Source organism: Musca autumnalis, unplaced genomic scaffold (genome assembly GCF_047663935.1).
Source record: "Musca autumnalis isolate F117 unplaced genomic scaffold, ASM4766393v1 scaffold_1, whole genome shotgun sequence".
In the NCBI taxonomy this organism is placed as follows: domain Eukaryota; kingdom Metazoa; phylum Arthropoda; class Insecta; order Diptera; family Muscidae; genus Musca; species Musca autumnalis.
Window position 1 is genome coordinate 244,278,190 of NW_027411644.1, and position 22,550 is coordinate 244,300,739.

The 22,550-nt window shown below is 36.4% G+C and overlaps 1 protein-coding gene across 1 annotated transcript in view; it reads right to left on the reverse strand.

Moving 5' to 3' along the window:
* Positions 1 to 324: 324 nt before the first annotated feature.
* Hmx (H6 family homeobox) overlaps positions 325 to 22,550 on the reverse strand; it is a 41,622-nt gene continuing 19,396 nt past the window's right edge. Inside the window, exons 2-3 of the mRNA XM_073964063.1 lie at positions 8,687 to 8,796; positions 325 to 1,903 (exon numbers count right to left, since the gene is read on the reverse strand). Of these exons, the coding sequence (XP_073820164.1) occupies positions 1,113 to 1,903; positions 8,687 to 8,796 (901 nt within the window). The 3' untranslated portion in view covers positions 325 to 1,112. The remainder of the gene's footprint in view (positions 1,904 to 8,686; positions 8,797 to 22,550) is intronic.

Consider the following 22,550-nt stretch of genomic DNA (forward strand, 5'->3'; position numbering starts at 1 on the left):
TTTTTACAAGCATTTAGTACTTTTTATATATATTTTGTTATCTTTTTCTTGATGTTAATATAATAATTTTGAGCAATTGAGACATATACAAAGAGTTGTTAGTTGTAATAGAAATTGGAAATTTTACATAGGATTTTTCGTTATATATTTTTTGGATTTTTAAGAAAAGTTTATATACAGAAATTAAATATAAATGTATATAGGAACAATAAATAAGTTTTTTTATTTTAAGTTATTTTTTTAAGAATTTTTAATATTACGATATGTTACAAAGTTTTGGCTATTAGAGGGGAATATATTTTGTATTATTTATTTAATATTTTGTTTTTTTTTTTTTTTTTTCTTTATTTGTTTATGTTAAGATTCGTTTGTATGAAACCAGCTTAGTTGTTGTTTTTAATTATTTTTTTTTTAATTTTTCTTTCTTATATTAAAATGTCGTTTTTACATATATTTTACAGGTGTTTTTTGTTTGTTTGTTTTTAATAAATTTTATGATTTTTCATTTGTTCACTGGTGTTGTGATTGAAATTTCCATTTCCATTGGCCTTTTCCTCCATGCCCCCCATTGTGTGGGACTGTTTTTGCAGACCATTTAAAAGTCTCTCCATGGCCGGAGTTTTGCTACAGTTGGTTGGCAACTCTACAGCCGATTGTTGTTGTGAATTGTTGGAGTGACCATTTGTGGCCGTTTGTGAAAACTTTCCAGCCATTTCCTCTGTATTGTGGTGTTGTTGTTGCTGCTGCTGCTGCAGTTTTGTTGGCGTTGATTCTTGTTCCTCATCCTCATTTTCCACATCTATGGCAGCATCATCTGCCTCTGACTCGGTGTTACTTGGCTGGGGTGATGGAGGTGTCAACCTGGTGGCGGTGGTGGTCGCAAGATGATGATGATGTGTGTAGGGTGAGGCTGTTACACGCATTAAATGTTGCAAATGTTGGTGATGATGATGTTGCAGATGAGCGTGGTGGCCATGTAAGGCGCTGTGATGCTGTGAGGTTGGCGGTGTATTGGGCGTAGTGGGTCTACCACACTGGGTATTTGCAGACGATGTTGAGGGGTTATTGGCAGCTGCTGCCGCAACTGCGGCCGCAGTTAAACACCCCACCCCCTATACCAGGGATGACAGTGGTGGCCGTGGGGGGCTATTGTTGCGTGCTGCCGCTGCAGCATAGTACTGCATGGCATGTGGATGGTGTGGAGGTGGTGGGGGAACAAAACCGGATGTGGTACCATCATGATACAGGACTGGTACTCTTACCAAACGCTGGGCAGCATGGGCCATATTGGCCATGTTGGCAGCCTCCAGCTCTGCAGCCAATTGACGTTTCCATTTGTTGCGGCGATTTTGAAACCAAATTTTCACCTGGGTCTCGGTTAAACGCAGGGAGGCAGCCAAACCAGCCCGTTCCGAAGAACTGAGATAACGTTTCAAATCAAATGTGGATTCCAGTTGAAATACCTGGGCCCTTGAAAAGACAGTACGGGTTTTCTTTTTACGTTTGTTTTGATTTGAATCACCTTGAGGCGAGGAACCATCCGAGGGACCATCGGTGCCATCATCTTCCTCAATGATTTCCTCACCCTCATCATCGGATTCATTAGAGCTGGTTGGCAGTAAGTAACTGGAATTTGAGTGGGAGGAATGATGAGAAAGAAGTGTGCCGCCATTACCAACACCACCACCGCTGGAGCTGGTGGGTGTTGTGGCCTGATGGGGTTGGGATAAATGATGATTGTGATGGTGGTGTTGCTGCTGCTGAGAGTTGTGTTGAGAATAGGGTGAGGGTGATTTGTTGCCGTTATTGTTGCCATTGCCGTTGTTGCTGTTGGCCAAGTTGCCATTCATTTGGGGTGAGGGTGGTGAGGAATGATTTTCCGTGGTATTGGTGGAAGAGCTATCTGCAAAGAGAGAAAAAGAAAAGAGAAAAATGTTAATGGATTTGTATAATAATTAAATCAGAGATTTATGACAATTGTCTCAGAGACATAACAAGGAGAGGCAAATGTATTTGCTCTCTGGCGCATACTCCTTGCTAGAATAATATTTGGAGTGCGTTTTTTTCTGTGATAGAATGACCTCTCCTTCTGTTTCAAAGACCTCAAAACTTTTGGGGTATGTTTGCCACTATTTGCCGCTGAAGCTTAACCATAATCATTGCTATCTATTTTAAAAATGGCGTTTAACTTCAAATCTGTTTTGGTGGCCACTGCCACAACCGAACCACCACAAAGGACCAGTTATGCGTTTTAAATAGCAGTTTGTTCAAATCAAAAGACAAACACTTGACTTTTTTAGGTTACAATGAATAAGGGGTTTAAGATTTTTCTTCTAACATTGCAGAAAAAAGTTTATAAAATTCTTTGCCTACATTTTATTTATTTTGCTTAATCATGAATGGGATATTTTTACCCATGCTTGCTAATAAACGCTTTTCTTCGTGTAATCTTAAGCTGCTAAGTCTACTAAAAGAATTTCTATTTTCAATTGCTAAGGTTTCTTTTAAGTGTTAAAAGAATTTCTAAAAAACCTATGGATTTCTTATAAAGAAAAAAATGTGTCTAAGACAAGAAATTCCTAACATTCTTCAAATAAATGGCTACACAGCTAATCGCCAATTTCATTCATACCCTCAAACCATTTAGCATAGCATTGTAAGTATGCAGCTCTTGTGAATCGCCCATACACTATCCTCCTTCCTTCCCGCCCTAGACAAATTCACTTGAGTACTAGTCGTGAATGTAGTTTTCAATTAAAACAGCTAAAACAATTTGTACAAATAGTTTCATTAAAGGTATTAAATATCAAAAACGGTTTAAATAACGCCACGACTACATTCCAATGCAAGAAGGCATGTAACTCTTTCCTTCTACTGTCCCTCTACTCTCCCGGCCACACAACATTTATCCCCCCCTTTGTTGCATTTGTACATAACTAAATGCATTTGTTTACAGGAGTAAATCTACTAAATTGCATTTGTGTGTGTGTGAGATATTCTTTGTATGTGTGTGTGTGTGCGTATTTCTATTTAAGCCTATTTAATTGGCCTCTTGCATTAAGTCGCTAACTAAATTGCAATTGAATTTGATCATGTAAATTGGCCTTAAGCAAATATACTAACACCCCAAACACACTCTCACACCCGATACACAACACAACTACATATAGGCAGGCACAAATCGCATAACCTCCTCTTCACTTTAATTGCATACCATTCATTCCATAGCCACTCACTCAGCCAGCCAGTCATACATTGTAAAAACCTTTAATGTAAATTCCATGGATGACTATTTGCCACTGTGTGTGACAGAATGTTTTAATACCTTTTGGAATTTGCTGAATTGTGCAGAAATTTTCTTTAAGGAAATGGGGAAAATGTTATGACAAGCGGACGGCAGCAACAAAAACAGCATAAACTATCAAACGGATTTTAAATGCAACAACAAAAGATTAAGAATTAATTGAATTGGACAAAATAAAAAATAACATTAAATTGCATTGCGTGTTCGAAGATTACTAAAAAAGAGGGGAATGAATGTCGAAATAAATTAAATTGAAAGTAAGACTGAGCTTTGGCTGAAAATAAATCAAAGTGTTGTGATTCAAATACACCATAATAACATCTCAGAAAACTCGAATCACTCGAATCAAACTTAACAAGTAAGAACGTCGTTAAGTTCGACAAGGCCGAACTTGAAATACCCTCCACCACGAGTTGTGTTAAAGACAAATGGAACAATTAGTTTCCTTTCGTTTATGAAGAAGACTTAATACCAAATTTCAGCAAGTTCGGTAAAACAATGTGGCTAACCTTCAAAGTACCGAAATTCGGGAGGTACCGTTCCTTGGGGCCTATATCAAAACGTTGATCTATACCTACAAATTTCTAGCGGAATGTTTTTAGACTCAAAGAAGACAAAATGCGAAATTTCCGATATTTCGGTAAAACCTTCAAAAACCGAAAATCAAGAGGTACGATTCTATGAGGGATATAGGAACCCGCGGACCTATACTGAATATTTTATAACCCCATGGAAGACTACTTAAGAGATTTCAGCCATTTCGGTGGGATATTGACGTCAAAACCTTCAGAATTACGAAAATCGGGAGTTGCCGTCCTATGGGGGATATATTGAAACGTGGACCTATACCGATAAATTTCAGTCAGAAAGGTTTTTACCTCCAACAAAGACTAAATACCAAATTTCAGCCATTTCGGTGGGTTGCTGTGGCCACAACCTTCAAAATAACTAAAATCGGGAGGTACCGAGGGCTATATGAAGGCGTGGGCCTATACCGACAAATTTCATATGAAACGTTTAATATCCCAAATGAATACAAATGCCAAATTTCATCCATTTCGGTGTATTATTGTGGCCACAACATTCAAAATACCAAAAATCGGGAGGTATCGTTCTATGGGGGCTATATGAAGACGTTGACCTATACCGACAAATTTCTGGGAGAAAGTTTTATACCCCCAACGAAGTCTAAGTACCAAATTTCAGCCATTTCGGTGTGATAATGAGTCTAAAACCTTCAAAATACCGAAAATCGGGTGATACCGTTCTATGGGGTCTATATGCAGGCGTGGGCTTATACCGACAAATTTCATATGAAACGTTTAATATCCCAAATGAATACCAAATGCCGAATTTCATCCATTTCCGTGTATTATTGTGGCCACAACATTCAAAATACCGAAAATCGGGTGGCACCTTTCTATGGGGGCTATAGGAAGGAGTGGAGCTATACCGACAAATTTCTGGGGAAAAGTCTTATTTCCCGAACAAAAACTAAGTACAAAATTCAAGCCATTTCGGTGTGATAATTAGGCCAAAACCCTAAAAATACCGTAAATCGGGTGGTACCGTTCTATGTGGGGCTATAGCAAAACGTGGACCGATATAGCCCATTTGCAATACCAAACATCCTAGGAGCAATAGAAACATCTATACCAAATTACAAAGCTCTATCTTAAATATTGCGAGTTGTATCCTGATTTCAACAAATGGGCGGACAAACGGAAATGGTTATATCGACTTAGAATTTACCCTGATCAAGAATATATATACTTTATAGGGTCTCCGATGAATATTTCGATGTTTTGCAAACGGAATGACAAATTAAATTATACCCTCCACATTATGGTGGAGAATATAAAAATCTGAATCAAAGATTTTTCCTCAGAAGCACGAGCTGCAGTGACCGTGAGAGGCTATGTTGCGTGCTGCCGCTGCGGCATAGGTGTTGGTAGAACAAAACCATCAAAACAAAAAACAAAAACCATCATGATACAAGACTGGTACTCATACCAAACGCTGAACAGCATGAGTCATATTGGCCATGTTGGGAGCTTCCAGCTCTGCAGCAATCTTTGACCAACATCCTACAGGTACCTTCGCACAGAGCTTCATAACTTTTCTCTAAAATGGTGTGTGACATAACTCGCTAAAGGTATAATGGATTTGTCCAAACCTTGCGTATCTTAATATGTTTACCAATCCTTCGGATATCCCCCACTAAAGTGCTGTTTAAGACCAGCTCTCTGATCATTATGATATTTCACCTGCAGATAGCCTTTGAAGCCCTTATTACAAATGTCCAATTTTTTTCGTGGGTAAGCCCATACTCCCTGAGATAATGGCACAAAAGCCCTAAAAACCATTGCCGACACCAGTTAAACTCATTAATGTGCACGATAACAAACGAATTGGGTATCCGATTTGGATGAAATTTTCCACATCGTAAAATATCTTCCAATCATACAACAAGTTCCAAGATGGACTATATCGTGCAACCCCTTAAGGTAGCTCCTTCAGAAAAGTTCAAATTATTCGCTGAAGTGCAGTTTAATGGCTGCTGGGAGCTTGGTTGAAATGTTTACAGAATGTACTCCTTGGGTTCCTCTCCATAGCGTTATAGTGTTTTTCATAGGAAAGTCATACTTCCTGACATAATAGTCCAAAAGCCCTAAAACATACTACGGCGACCAACTAAAATGGCTGGCGAACACGAAATTAGTGACTGTATTTAGTCCACATATGTATATTGGATAATTACCTCCGATACCTTGCCATACAAAAGTTTTAAATTATCGCTTAAGAGCAGTTCAAGGATCGTTTCGAAATGTTCATCGGGAGGAAACTCCAATCAAACTTAAACGGATCTAATCGACTATAGGTAGATCTAATAAGAGTCGTCCCATAACCATTTGAGGCTCCTGCAGTATCTACTCAGGGCCGTGGATTCTACGAAAGATAAGTAAAAGTGATTCAATCTCATGGGCAATAAACAGGCGGGTTTGGGTTCATTTGCCCATTAGACGAGGACACTGACATAGAAGATTTCAGCCTCTTTCTCGTCTTTGTAGAGCCTGCAGTACTAAATGTTGTCGAAGGGTCCTGAAGTGTCTTATAGTGGCAGTGGATTCTATGGAAGATAAGTACGAGAGAGATGTAATTGCACGGGCTCCAAACAGCCTGAATTCATTGGACACCGGCAAAGAGTGTGCGCAGTCGTTTCAGCCTCTTCCTCGTCTTCGGACAGCCTGCAGTACCCAATGATGTTGAAGGGTCCTGAAATATCTTATCTGGGCCGCAAATTTTATGAATGATAATTAAAAAGAGATATGCAATCTCAATGGCACCAAACAGCCGGGCGCTTTTGTTCAATAGACTACTATACCGGCAGAGAAGGTGCTCGTCTTCGCAAATCATGTAATACTCAATGATCTTGTCCTCTCACTTGCTTATAATAGATATTATACTGCAGTGGCCCGTAATGATCCATGCTTTAATTTTGATCTATGACGTGCTAATTGACAGTAGGGATGCAGTTCTACGTCCTGAAATTATCGGTCAGATTGAGTTCGATACCTTAAATACAGGTATGTCCTTCCAGATACTTAGGGTTTCCTCTACGCCTAACTACGAGTAGTTGAGTTTGCTGCCAAAGAAGCTGAGCGGTGGCTTGAAACTGTTCTTTACTTGTAGATCAGAACCCACGTGTTGTTGGTTCTCATTTTCCCTCAACATTGCAGTGGCTTGATAACACAAGTCATTAAAACATGTCCTGCAAGTTTGAACAATTGAGATTTTATGCTGAAGGACCTAGGGCCTTTAGAGCAGCCTAGCTATCCACATTTACCATGATCACTCTACCTGGAAAATCTGTCATTCCCACTCTAAAGCTCTAAAGCATTCAATACCGCAAAAACTTCTGGTTGGCACCATAACTATGAAAAGGAAAAACTCCGCAAATTAAACCAAGCTCCAATATAGTGCATCATGGAAGTGAGAGTACCTATGCCGTTGAAAGTTTTGAGATTAACGGCCAGATTAATTTCGATACCTTACATCCAGGTCCATCCCCCTAGATCCTTTCAGTTTTCTAAAAGAAGAACTTGTTGAGTTTATCGAAGAAGAAGAAGAGCAGAGTGGTGGCTAGGCACAGTCCTCCACTTATAGGACAGAATACCGTCTTGCTATTTTATACAGATGTACTTTATCAAATTATTCCTTCAGTACAGTTTAATGCTACAGCATAGTTCTTTTGCTGGGGAAAATTTTCGAAGATATGTTTGCCGAAATCTCCCAATGTTGCGGGCCAATCCGTCATACTCCTCTTGTACTGAAGATTTTAGAAGACTTTGTCGTCTTTCTTAGAGCCCTATTATATTATTTTCCATACTTTGCTGATTTCGTCTGCCAGAGCAGTGATAAAGCACTCAGGGAACCTCACGCTCTCTCTCTCTCCTCACACACAAGTCACATAATTGAAAGATCATATGTTCTCACATATTAACTTCTCCCTAAAGTATGCAAAACATATGATGTCGATCCCTGATTTATACCTAAATCAATGGAACAAATGTCTAACTACCCAGCAAACCAATCGTACCGACATCTTAACGAAATCGGAACAAAATTCGGAAGATACGTCCGATGTCTGATCCGAAATCGTAACGATATCTTAACGAAAGTTGTATGAAGTGGTTGACATAATTTCGGAACGAAATGTCGGAGCGGCATCGTATCGATTTCGATCAGATTTCGTAACGAAATCTGAAGAAAATCTTTGGGAAATTCGGAAAGGAAATTTCTTTCCGACATTCGTTCCGAATTCGGTACAAAATCTGAACTATTTCCGCTCCGAAAAATCGTTTAGAAATCGGAGCGACGTTGCTTCCGAAATTGTTCAGACGTGTCGGATATCCTACATTTGGTTTGCTGGGTAAGTAACATCTAACTTTCATTTTAAACATCATGCAAAACTTAATGAATTCAAAACCTATATTATTCTTGCAATCGTGGCGTACACCTTTGGCGCCTAAAAGTATGCAGCAGACACCAGATATTCTTATTTGGCCCAAAGGTAAACAGCTGACTTGTTCAAAACCGCTTATAAGCTGTTAAGCAGTATCCATATCAATGCGCCAATATTTTATTATCATTTTTTGTCCAGCAAAGTTCAAACTTATTATATTTTCTTCGTCTTTTTCCTTCTCATCAAAAACGGACTCATGCACAAAATTTTCGATAAAAAACCTGTACAGACTAATTAATATAAATACATCCAAAATCCAATCCTAACACACATATCTATGATTTTCTCTAATTTCAAATTAATTCCTATTAAAAACCACTTCCTAATATAATAACAAGTACAATGCAAAAACTTACCATGTGTGGGACTGTGAAACGGCATACGTTGTGGTGCCCAGGGCCAACCGGGTGGACATAAGGCAGCATAGCGACCAGCCAATGCACCCCATTGTGATATGAAACCCAATCTGCAATAAAATTAAAAGAACAACAACAAATCAATAAAGAATTAATGTTAGCAATAGATTAAAAGGATGGCATATAAGGAATCCCAATACTACAAATTACCCGAAAAAGGCACACGGAAACTTTTATTATAGCAAAAAGGTAATTCTATATTTTCTGGCTGCCATAAGCGATAATAAGAAAGATTTGCAACAGCTGTTAAATATTTAAGAGATTTACACACATTTTAATAAAATTTACAGATGAAGACACGTTCACAACTAATTGGAATATATGTATGTATATTTGAAGACCACCCCAAAAACAACCCCTTTCAAGAACAATAACTATATACCTATTTATGTGATATGTATAATATTTCTATATACACAAATATATCGTGATACATACATTGTATTTATTACTGAACATCTTCATTTTCTTTGCATAACTTGTATTTCTTGCAGCACATGCCTGCCTATATGGGTGAAGGGTTGAACGAAGAAAATCAAACATTCTTCTTAAGTTTTCACAACAGGTAAATCTTTTGTTATGTTTGCCTTTATTGTAAAGCTTGTTTTATTTGATGTAGTAGAGCAGATTTTAAGGGTTGTTTTTTTCCTTCCACCCAGTAGTAGTTTTGGTAGTCCTAACAACAGCAGTCAGAAATCCCCCCCATTACCACACACACACATCCATTTCTTAATTCCCAATTTTCTTTTCTAACATCCGTTTAGAAGAAGCAGGAAAAAAAGAAGGGAAAGTTATTTTTTCTTCTACTTGACTTAATAAAGCACTTAAGTGATTTTCCTCTTTTATTTTGTACTCATACTCCCCCTGCAGCAAACAAAATTGGCATCCTTCCCCCCTGCCCCATATATATTTATGTGATGCTACCATAAACAATGAACAAAGTTAAATATTAAGATGTTTAATGGATGATTAAGTTGTGTGTATACAAACAGGTTTTTTGTGGGGGGAGGAGGGAGTTACAGCTTTGTAGATGTTAAATTTTGCCCTTTTCCCTGCCCCTGGCTAGTTGCCAACATTTATTTTATACTGTTCTGGGGGAATGGAATCCATTTAATAGGCATCGTTTTACTTTGTGTTCCCCCCTCACAACCAGGTAATTTGGATTCGAGGTCAAAGTTTGTTTCTTTTTCTTATAAGATAATTGAGAGGAGATCATGGGGGGAGAGGGGATTTTATTTTGTTGTACAGGCTAAATGTCTGTAAAAACATATCCTTAAGTTATTTTATTTTTGGAAAATTTATACACAAAATCAGTCATGTGGAATGCGTAAATCTTTTCTTCAAATTGTTGCAAGTTTGCTTTGTGTGTGTGCTTTGTTTTTGTGGTATTTTATCGATTGTTTGTTTTGTATAATTTTTGTAGAGTATTAGCTGAGATTGTAAACAAAAGCAACCGACAAATAAAGGTCAAACTTTTTAAACTACTTAAAATGAAGTTTAAAGTTAATCAATAATAAGTTTGGGTTTTAAAGCTATGTAATTCTCTTCGTGGCAGTTCGTCAGATGTTTTGGAACCGTGCTGGTACCGAAGACACGTTGCCAACATTTGCACGTTTACAAAGTAAAACATTTCCGTAAAATACCCATACGCATGTCTTGGGATGTATCGACTTCTACCTGCAAACTATATATCTTTACGACCAGTATGAGAAGGAGTATCTGTGGTAAAACATTCAAAACGATCCGAGGAGTGTTCATTAAGGTTATGACTTTTTTACCTAAGATATTTATAAGATATATAAGGTGGTTCGATAAAAATGCTCACGAACAAAGTCCTTTAAATTTTTTTCTATATCAGCTTTTTGACAAACTTTTGAAGTCACAATAAGCAAATATATAACTGATAATAAGCTTTGGAACCACACCAGTTGCTTCTCACAAAATTTATCATAATATCAATAAATATATATTTTTTATCTTTATATATAAAACTCAATTGTCGTTTGTTGGTAATTGAATCAGTTGAAAACGGCTGGAGCGATTTGGATAATTTTTTGTGGAAATGTTAGTCATAGTCCAGTTTAGGTTTTTATGCAAAGAAAAATTGGCCACGCCCACTTTTCCGTCCACTTTTATAAATATGTTATATCTACGAAACTACTCAACAGATTTTCCTGAAATTTTCAGGGAACGTAGAGTGATGGCCCCACATTTGGTTGAATTTCGGATCGGGCGGGGTACCTCCCCTATGCCCTATTTTTGTAAAAATGCAATATTTGCAACAATTACAAATGTATCGCTTTGAAAATTAATTTCCGAGTCAATGGCGATTGTGTCTCCGACCTTACGTGCTTATTTGGGGCATTAAGACTGGACAACGCCCACTTTTTTAAATATGTTGTATCTACGAAACTACTGAATCGATTTTCCTGAAACTTTCAGCGAATGTACAGGGTTGGTCCCCGATAAAAATAGGCTACATATTTTTTGACTTTCGGATCGGGCGGGTACTTCCCCTATGCCCTATTTTTGTAAAAATGCAATATTTGCAACAAATACGAATGTATCGGTTTCGGAATTTATTTACGAGTCAATGGCGATTGTGTCTCCAACCTTACGTACTTATTTTGGGACTCAAGATCCGACCACGCTCACTTTCTAATTAGGTTATATCTACAAAACTACTGAAGGGATTTTCAAGGAAATCGCGATTTGTCTAAACTTTTAAGTATTTAAAAATAAAAATCAAATGTCGTTCGTTGGTCATGGCATCAGTTGAGAACGGCTGGACCGATTTTTATATTTTTTTATGCAAAAAAAATGTACGCCCACTTTTTTCAATTTTCAATTTTTATCATTTCTACAAAAACTACTGAACCGATTTTCCTGAAATTGCCAGGGAATGTACAAGGATGGCCCCCGCTTAAAATAGGCTACAAATTCAGTTGAATTTAGGAAGGGGCGGGCTACTTCCCCTATACCCTACTTTTTTAAATATGTTATATTTACAATAATTACGATGTATCTATTTCGGAAGACCTTACACACTTTTTTAGGCTTCAATGACTTGACCACACCCACTTTTTAAAATATGTTACATCTACAAAACTACTGAACCGATTTTCCTGAAAATGTACGGGCATATTTTCTTGAATTTTAAAGGGGGCATATTTGAAAAAAACGCCTTACCTTTATGAATAAAAATCAAATGCTGTCATAACCCAACTTAGGTTTTTTGGAAAGAAAAGTTTACTACGCCCCCCGAAAGCAGGTTACATATTTTATTGAATTCCAGAGGGAGCGGGGTACCTCCCCTATGTGATATTTTTAAAGAACGTTATATTTGCAAAAATTATGCATGTATCGGATTAAAATTTTACGGATTAATCTACAATCTAGATACTTCTTTAGGGCCTATAGGCACGACCACGCCTGTTTTTTGTTTAATATGTCATAACTCCAATACTACTGAAGGGATTTCCATAAAATTTGCGACAAAAGCTCAATGTTTGTCGGTTTCGGCATACATTTTGGTAGGCAATGAAGTTGTGTGCACCCTAGGTACATATTTGGAGCCAAGATACCAGACCAGGCCTACTTTTTTAATATGTTATATCTTGAAAACTGATGACCACGCCCACTCTTTTCAAAACATTATTTTTCCAAAACTACTGAACCTAATATTCAGAAAATGTTCAGGAATGTCCCGTGGTCCAAAATGCTATATATTTGTAGACGAATTTCGGGGCCTATTATTTTATAATCGCTATATTTGCTAAACTTATGAGTGCATCGGGTTGCAAATTAGTTTTCGAGACAACGGTGGTTGCGCCCCCGATCAAGAAAAAACTATATATTTACAAATTTACTTGAATGGTGAGGTTCAACGGTCCATCAGCCATGAAAAGCTAAAACATATAAGTCTCAATAAGCGGGAGAATTCGATTTAACCACTTTTTAACCTTTAAAATTAGATCGCTTTAGGATAAAGACAGGGACATGGACGATAATAAATCCTAAAAAGCATAAATTGGCGAAAAAATCCGACAAAGTCCGTAAGAGAAAAGAAAGGTTACAGACAAAAAATCCTTCTCGGTTTGACAATAGACCGAAGAAATGAGGTAGAAAATACCTATTTTTGAATTTTCAAGCATAAAGTCGATAAAAAGTTGTCATTAAAACTCATTACGACGGGCCAGCAACGCGGACCGTGGTCTGCTTGTTTTAAATAAAATAATCAAATTACAACTGAAATTCTACGAATTACATGTGAAAATGGTGAAGTTATTCTGTGGCCACTAGAAGTTGAAAAATACGCTTAAAAAATCTATTTTTAGAACAGCTGAGGTGGAATTTATTTTCAATTTCAATAGACTTTATATTTTTATTTTGTTTTATTTTATTTCTTTTTTTATTTTGTTTTCTTTTGTTTTGTTTTGTTTTATTTTATGTTATTTTATTTTATTTTATTTTATTTTATTTTATTTTATGTTTGTTTTGTTTTAGTTGAAGATTCAATCATATGATTGTTTAAGTCTGGAGTTTCCCCCATTGGCTTAACTTCATCACTTTCCTCTTTGCAGAGAAAAATGTTTACAAAACGCACTGACAGCTTGCAAAATTTACTGATCGCTACCAATATCATGATTTCATCCCGGCGAAGGGAATTATCAATTGGCTTTTCAGTTTTTTTTGTCAGGCATTTCGGTGGTTTATTGTGGCCACAACCTGCAAAATACCGAAAATCGGGAGGTAGCGTTTTATGGGGGCTGTATGAAGGCGTGGACCTATACTGACAAATTTCTGAGGGAACGTTTTATACCTCCAACGAAGGCTAAGTACCAAATTTTAGCCATTTCGGTGTGATAATGAGGCTAAAACATTCAAAATACCGAAAATCGGGTGGTACCGTTCTATGGGGGCTATATCAAAACGTAGACCGATATAGCCCATTTCAATACCCATCATCCTAGGAGTAGTAGAAACTTCTATACCAAATTACAAAGCTCTATCTTAAAAATTGCGAGCTGTATCATGATTTCAACAGACGGAGAGACGGACATCGTTATATCGACCATATATCTTTATATGGTCTCCGATGATGTGTTACAAACGGAATGACAAATGACAAAAAACGATAATTAGTCCATATTTATATTAGGCAATTTTCCTTGCGGCAATTGTCAGTTTGATAGAGAGAGAGGTGAGGTATATAGTAACCCTTTGCCTCTCAACACCCTCTCTCACTCACAAACTGACAATCGCCGCAAGTAAAATGGCCTAATGTAAATTGGGACATAATTGGGAAACGGTATGGGAAAATACACAAATTTTTTACCCATGTAATTTCAATAAATTTACAGATACAAAAGTGTATATGGGCTGAGATGTTGATATTTCACTAAAATTCTGTACCTGAGAAAAATTAAAATAGCTCACTTCGTGTAAACGGTACAATGATTTATTGAAAACTAAAAAAACTTACAAAAGAAGAATGAACATAATATCTGTTATAGTTTCGACAAATAGCTGCTTCATTCTCCAGAAATTTTCAAAAATGACGTATTTGTCAAAATTGGGGAAAATATGTCGTCTTTAGTAGCACGCCACCCCCACACTTTCCAATATTTTGACTTATTTTTTTTGGTTTTCTTAGTTTCAATATGTTCACTATCGAATGCCCTAAAGAAATTAACTAGGTGACGACGAAAAATTGGGGTTTTAGCCAGGAAAATCGATTTCTGAACCACTGTGCGTCGTGCAATAAGACAAATAGAGAGAGAGAGTCTGCCGTGCGATATTTTTAATATACTTCTAGAGAAGGTTATACGAAATATAAAACTAAAAATCACAAAATGGCAATAGGCACAAACACCCACATTATACTCGCTTCTGCCTATCGACATTGACATCATGGGTCAAACCTTGGAATACATTAAAAATACCGAGAAAAAATCTTCTAAAGTGAGTTTCACCGTAGACGACTACCAGTTCAAGTTGATGGTATCGGTCCTTATGTGTTCCCAGACAAAATGTAATAGCCGAAAAAATTCTTTAACAGCTTTCTATAGTAGATGGGAGGAGCATAAGGTATGTTCTACGAGTAAAACTAAAAAGTCTGATTATTTTTATTTTTCTTGAGACTTCTAGGCATGATTAGTCAAAAAAAATTATTTGCATGTGGGGAACTCCAATGTGCCCCATGTTCTTCAATATTCTGTAACATAAAATGACCTTACTTTGAACTTTAGACACTTTAAACTTTAGACAGAAAATTGTGGTCTGCATAGCAGATTAACAAAATTTCTGCTAACCCAAAGTATTTTACGAAACAACCACAACCACAAAAGTTCTATGAGGAGTGAAATTTTAAACCATTTCCAATAAAACAATTACATAAAATGCAGACATTTTTCTTAACCCTTAAATTTAATTTCTCATGGCCTTCATTGTACCCCAAAGGAAAATATTTTTTTAGTTTTTAAAAGTCATTTCCCACACTACACAGTTTGGAGTCACTTCGATTCGTAGCAAGGGCTTTTTTTCGCAAATATTTTGTTCGCAAATATTCAAAATTTCTACCATTAAAACTAAACTAGTAAGTAGTCTAGGGTGCCACAACAAGGTAATGCAAAAAGCCGGCAGGGTGATTCTTTGTTTCGGTGTCGACATCAACAACAAACAATTTTAAGCGTTTCAAATTGCAAAGCGCCAAATAACAACAATCATAGCTTTTTACATGCTTTACATATCTTTTTTCTTGGTATTTTTCTTTTTCAACAATTTTGTGTCCACCTAGGGTTGGACAGACTACAAACAACTTAGAATTCTAGACTTGTGTTCATTAACCTTTTTTTTTTCTTTTCCTTGCCCACAAAACAAAAAAACGAAAAACTAAACCTTTGGTCATTTTGTTGTTTGCTGTGCGATGAGGGCCGTTAAGGTATTTGTAAACTGACCTAAGTGCTCAAGTGACTGTGATTTCTTGTTAGTTATTTCATTACATCTTTTTCCTCCTCCTCCTCCATTTTAAACACCCTCTCTGCTCTGGCAAATTTAAACATTTATATTAAGTTTTGCTTTTGGTCATTCTCTGCTCTGACATTAACACCTTCAATCTGACCTGTTTTGTGGGGGGCAATTACCATGGTCATGGTCTGTTTATGGTTGTTGTTGCTGTTTACACATGTGCCAATGTGTTTAATTCGATTGTGTTTATGTGGATCTGTAGACATATATAATTGATATAGAAATCAATAATTTCTTTATTTAATAAACAAATCATCAATCAATTGAATTGAATTGACAAGGCAATGCATGGGGAATATTTTGCAATTTGCTATGATGGCTGTTATTTTTTTTTAGTTCTGTAAAATTTTAGTTTTGTTGGTTTTCTTGTAAGGTTTCTTTTTATTTGCTTTCTTACTTGTTTTTGTTTTCCATTTGTCTGTCCATCCATGCAACTTAAGAAAATATTGTTGTGAAAACATATCTATTTCTGTCCGTCTGTCTGTCTGTCTTCACTTAAATTATTGTTAAGCTTTTTTGGTTAAGAATCAATTAGCAGAAAAATCGGCTTGCCAATGGAAAATAATAATGAATGAATATTTTTAAGTATGACAGCCAAAAGAGAATTTGTAAAACCTTAAAATTGTATACCAATATTATGATACATAAAACGCTTATGTTTAATCTTGGAATTGTTTTTGTTGGTGGTTGGTAAACGAGAGTTCTTTCTTTTGCTGCTTGGTAAACAAAAGTTCTTAGTTTTGTAACACATCAGCAAAATGCTTATGGTGTTCTCCAAAATTCCAATGCATCTGTCCAATTTGTGTACATACAGATAAGTATTTACATACGTATCTACATACATATATAAAGCTGTAGTAAAGTACCAAAGTTGACAAAAGAGGATAAAAGTTTTAATCACAAATATATTTTTAAATAAGCATCTTATTTATTTAAATAGTTGCCTATTTACACCATTCTCACATATGAATATACTACATATGTAATTTGGAACAGTTAAACGGAATTTAGAACATTTTAAATTCGAATTACTGCTGTTATGTAGTGTCTTCTCAGCTATTATAAATAAACTACTTAGAAGTTGCATAGCAGCCCGAATAGAGGAAGGGCGATCTGTCGTAAATCACAACAGCCATAAGGTCATAATTTAATATATGTAGGTGTAATGCCCCTCTTAATAATTAGCATAAGACCAAGTTAAAATAGGGCACAACACGCTTCGCTTCTACAGGTTCGGCCAAACTTCAAGAAATTTATCCTTTATTTTTTCTAATAAGAATTTTGCTAAGGAAAATGATTTGTAGCAGAATCATTTGAATAATAGAAATGGTCAAAAAAGCAAATGGGGGGCTTAAGTCTCGTTTAGGGGCACCTCTCGGATTGGGCTGACATTTTTACCATATGTAGTTTTAGGCATCATGATCACAACGACATATCGATTTCCCAGGGGAAGCCCATACTTCCCGAGATATGGGTCTTGACATTTTACATAGGCAATATGGGTGTCGTTTTAAAGCTTATGGAGAGTACTTTTGCACCTGTCCATTGAAGAAAGTCATAAATCCCCGGCGGAAGGGTGGCTGCTTTAAAAAACTTTGAAGAAAGTTTTGTTCGCGTAGCCCACTTTTGCACCTGTCCAAAGGAGAACATTACGATACAAAAAGTTTGTCCACAAACCGAACAAAGAATAGATTTCCAACCACCTCCACCATAGTATGGAGGGTATATTTTGTATTTCCGTTTGTAACGCATTGAAATAATCATTTGCGACCCTATAAAGTATATATTAGAGTGGTTTTAAAAAATCGATGTCTGATTTTTTTATGTGGCACCCCTTAAAGTGTTTAGTTTTGTTAGATTTTGAGGTAGCCAAAGTTTGAGCACAATCGGAATATGTTAACACGTGCCACAGGGGCCTCAAAGTTTCCATGGGCCCTTTATATAGCTAATATTAAAATACGACCCGATTTTCAAAATTTTTTGTAGGATTACTTGTATAGCCACAGAAATGAACTGGTGAAAATTTCTCATCGATTGGACAATAAATGTGGCCTTTAGCGCAATTTCGTGAAAATTCACCTTTGGCCTCATACTTTGAGACCCCAGTGGCACGTGTTAACATATTCCGATTGTGCTCAAACTTTGGCTATCTCAAAATTTAACAAAACTAAACAGTGGTAACCCCAGCCTAAAAAATCTGACATCGTTTTTTTCCTTTTGAGTTAAAACCAGTCTAGTATACATATTCTGGATCTGGGTAAAATTCTGAGTCGATCTATGCATGCCCGCCTGATGTAATCACTCTAGCATCCACAAGATGTGGACGATGTTTTTAGTCAAATTTTCAAGACGAATTAGTAATAATTTGATATTTAAGGTTCCTAGTGATCAATAAACTTATATTCTAAATAAATATGGACATAGGTCCATGTTTTGGTATAGGCCCCATATAACGGTACGTGAACATAGGCCAATGTTTTGGTATAGCTCACAACGGTAACTCCAGATTTTCGATATTTTGAGGATTTTAGCTACAATTTTCAAACGAACTAGCTGTAATTTGACATTTGAGGTTCTCTGTGGTCACGAAACTTTTCCACCAAAAATCGTGAATATAGGTCCATGTTTTGGTATAGCCCCATATAACGGTACCTCCCGATTTAGCTAAAATTTTTAACCGCACTGGCTGTAATTTGACATTTGAGGTTCTTAGTGGTCACGAAACTTCCTCAGTAAAAATAGTCAACACAGGTCCATGGTTTGGTATAGGCACCTTATTACGGTACCTCCCGATTTTCGGTATTTTGAGGGTTTTAGATACTTTGTTTGACGGAAGTACCCTTAATTTCATTTTGAGGTTCCCTGCAGTTATACAACTTTTCCACCAACAATTTTAAAGATAGGTCGAGCGTGCAATTCTACATCGATATGTCCGTCCGTCTGTCTGTCTGTCCGTCTGTGGAAATCACTTTAAAGTCCGAACGGATTGAAGTAGGTGGATGAAATTTTGGTAAAATCTATTATTGCACGTAGGACTTTTGGTATTGAAAGTGGGCTATGTAGGTCCACGTTTTCGTATAGCCCCCATACAAGGTGACACGTGACGCGTCGTCTTTTTGAGAAATGTTTAAAATATTTGTCCCATTTGACCACCGAATCGGTTGTAATTTGGTATTAAGTCTTTTCAGAGGCTAAAAAATATTTCTACCAAAGTTTGTTTATATAGGTCCACGTTTTGGTATAGCCCCCATATAACACCCCGTATATAGTACGCGTCACTTTACGATATTGTGAATGTATTAGTCCCATTTGACCACAGAATCGGTTGTAACTTTGTATTTTGTGTTTCCAGAGGCTAAGAAATATTTCTTCCATAAAATGTTTACATAGGTCCACGTTTTGATATAGTCCCCATAGGACGATACCTCCCGATTTTCGGTATTTTGAATGTTTTAGCCTCATTATCACAACGAAATGGCAAAAATTTGGTATTTAGTCTTCGTTGGGGGTACAAAACTTTCCCCCAGAAAATTGTAGGTATAGGTCCAAGCCCTCATATAGCCCCCATAGGACGGATCCTCCAGATTTTCGGTATTTTGAAGGTTGCGGCCGCATTAATCCACCGAAATGGCTGAAATTTGGTATTTGGTCTTCATTTGGGGTATTAAATTCTCCATATGAAATTTGTTGGTATAGGTCCACGCCTTTATATAGCCCCCATAGATCTTACCTCCAGATTTTCGGTGTTTTGAAGGTTGTGGCCTCAATATTCCCCAGAAATGGGTGATATTTGGTATTTAGTCTTCGTTGGGGGTATAAAACTTTCTCCTAAAAACTTGTCGGTACATGTCCACGCCTTAGTATAGCCCCCATAGAACAGTACCTCCTGATTTTCGGTATATTGAAGCTTGTGACCTCAATATCCCACCGAAGTGACTGAAATTTGGTAGTAAGTCTTCGTTAAGGGTATACAACTTTCCAACTGAAATTTATCGGTATAGGTCCGCGTGTTCATATAACCCCCATAGAACGGTACCTCCTGATTTTCGGTATTTTGAAGGTTTTGACCTCAATATCCCACCAAAATGACTGAAATTTGGTAGTTAATCTTCGTTAAGGGCATACAACTTTCCACCTGAAATTTGTCAACGGCCTCATAAAGCCCCTATAGGACGATATCTCCCAATTTTCGGAATTTTTGGAATTCACTTCAATACAGTTAGTGGTGGAGGGTATAAAAAGTTCGGCCCGAACTTAACACTTTTCCTACTTGTTACTTATTCTTTTTTTTGGTCAACAGCTGAGGGTATATCTCTCTCAGCACAACTGATTGACGCTTTCTTACTTATTTTTCGAAATTTACATGGGCTACATCGAACCTTCCCCTTCCGGTGTGTTAAACATATGTACGTTTATGTTGAGTCTATCAGCGATATCTTGAATCATTAAACGCTGCATATGTGACAAAAAGTAATTTAGAAAATGTATATGCGAATTACCAAACTAATATAATTTTTTCGTTAAAAACGCACTGAAATCATTTGGCTGTGTTTCAACTTTATTTTCTATTTTTTAGCGATCCGGAAAGATCTCAAAACATCTACAACGTCCCAGCAAAAATACGCTCTACAAAACCCCTTACTAACCCATTACTTTAACAAGGACATGTCGCTCGAAATAAGTGGTTATTTTTGGCCACTAAAATAAGTAGTTGCTAAAAGTCGTCACTACTTATTTTAGTGGTAAAAAAAACACACATATCACGCGCCATGCCCTTGTTAAAATAATGCGTTAGTAAGGGGTTTTGTAAGAGGTATAATAAATTAGGGAAGACGCATTTTATTTAACTTGGCGGTGTGGGATCTTACCAAGCTACAATTACATTCACCATCTCAAGTATTTTTTTTTTAATAGCAAGGGCTGAGTGTAACTTTCTCATAGTGAGCGATTCAGAACTCGATTTTCCTGGCCAAAAACTCGATTTTTTGCCATCATCAATTTCAATATATTTGTGAAATCGAAAGTTCTTAGAACAAATATTTTTTCATATGTCTGAAGACTTCATGTTTGAAAATTTGTGGAGAAAGAAAAATTATTTTTTTTGGAAATTATTATTTATATTAGTCCATATTTATATTAGGCAATTTTCCTTGCGGCAATTGTCAGTTTGTTGGTGAGAGAGGGTGTTGAGGAAAAGGGTTACTATATGCCTCACCTTTTTCTCCATCAAACTGACAATTGCCGCAAGGAAAATTGCCTAATATATGTATGGACTTAGGAAATTTTCCTTTCGGCAATTTTCAGTTTGAAGGAGAGAGAGGTGCCCACTCTCACCGACAAACTGACAATTGTCGATAGGAAAATTGCCTAATGTAAATATGGACTAAGGTAGGTTAGTCTGTTTTTTTTTTTTTAAGAAAAAAATGGTAATGTAAGTTACTGTGGCGTTTACACGACGCGAGCTAGTTTACTGGGTATCTGCTAAGATGGCTGACTTTTCCCATAATAATTTACGTTTAAATTCCGCCTGATACATATCACCAATTTTGAAATATATCCTTAAATAACTCATAAATCATCCACATAATTTATCATGGACCACAGACAAAATTAACATAATTTTAACAAATTGTTTTTAATTAGCACTTTTTTATGAAAAAACTTAAATAGCAGCCTTTCAGACCCTTGTCACCCTACAGACATCTAACCATCCAACCACCCACTCGTTCAACTAATTGTCTTCATTTATTTATTTGTTTTCTTTTTTAAAATGTAATAAATACGTTAACATTATGCCTAAGGCTAAAAACAAAGCGAAAAGAAAGAGCACAACATAAAATAAAGCATAAACCCTAACGAAGACGCCGTCCATCCATACCTTTGGCTAAACTAAATCACCTATTACCCACTCCCAAATTGGCCAACCATTCAAAGTGTCATTTTGCGGCGGAAATGTGGTTGCTGTAATTTTATTTCCTTTCGCTTGTTGGTGGGGCAGCACGAAGGAGAGATGTTACAACAAAGGTATCCAATGGCTTGATGATGACAAGCGTTTGTTGGGGCATTTGCATGTTGTTGTTTTTGTGTTGTATCTTGTCTTTTACAAGAAACAGGGGTTCTTTTCATTTAGCTAGATTTTAGAATTTCAATTTTTTTTTGTTTATTTGTCATTTGTTATTCAAAGTCCTTAATATTAAAAGGGACCATTTGTTTCCAGGCAGAAACATTTTGTCAAACATAGAATTTTGTTATTGTGATGACCAAAAATTAAGGTAATTTATTTTGATTCTTCCAAATGCCATAGGATTGGGTTTGAAAAATTCCAGTAATTGTGTGGAGGCTTATTTCGGGAATTATGAAGTTACACAATTTTATTTGAATGTTATTTTATTTGTGTTCATTAAATGGATTATGACAGTTAATCAAATTGCGGAAAAAAGATTAAATTTAAATTTTGTAAAAAGATTAGCCAGGGATTATTTATGGGGATTACAATAATATATTAACCATAAATAAGGGAATAATTTTTGTGAACTACCTATCACATATGTATATACATTCATATGTGTGTATGCCTGCTCTTACCCTTATGTTGCAAATAAAATATATGCTGATAGGCAAATATTAACAATATCCACCCAACCCCTATTCAAAAGATAAGAGAACTACATACAAACACAACTTATGATATTTAATGACAATAAGGACGAATGTTTGGAGCAATTGGAAACAAATCAACAGTTTGTTTTCCTTGCCAATGTCCCGCTAAAAGTAA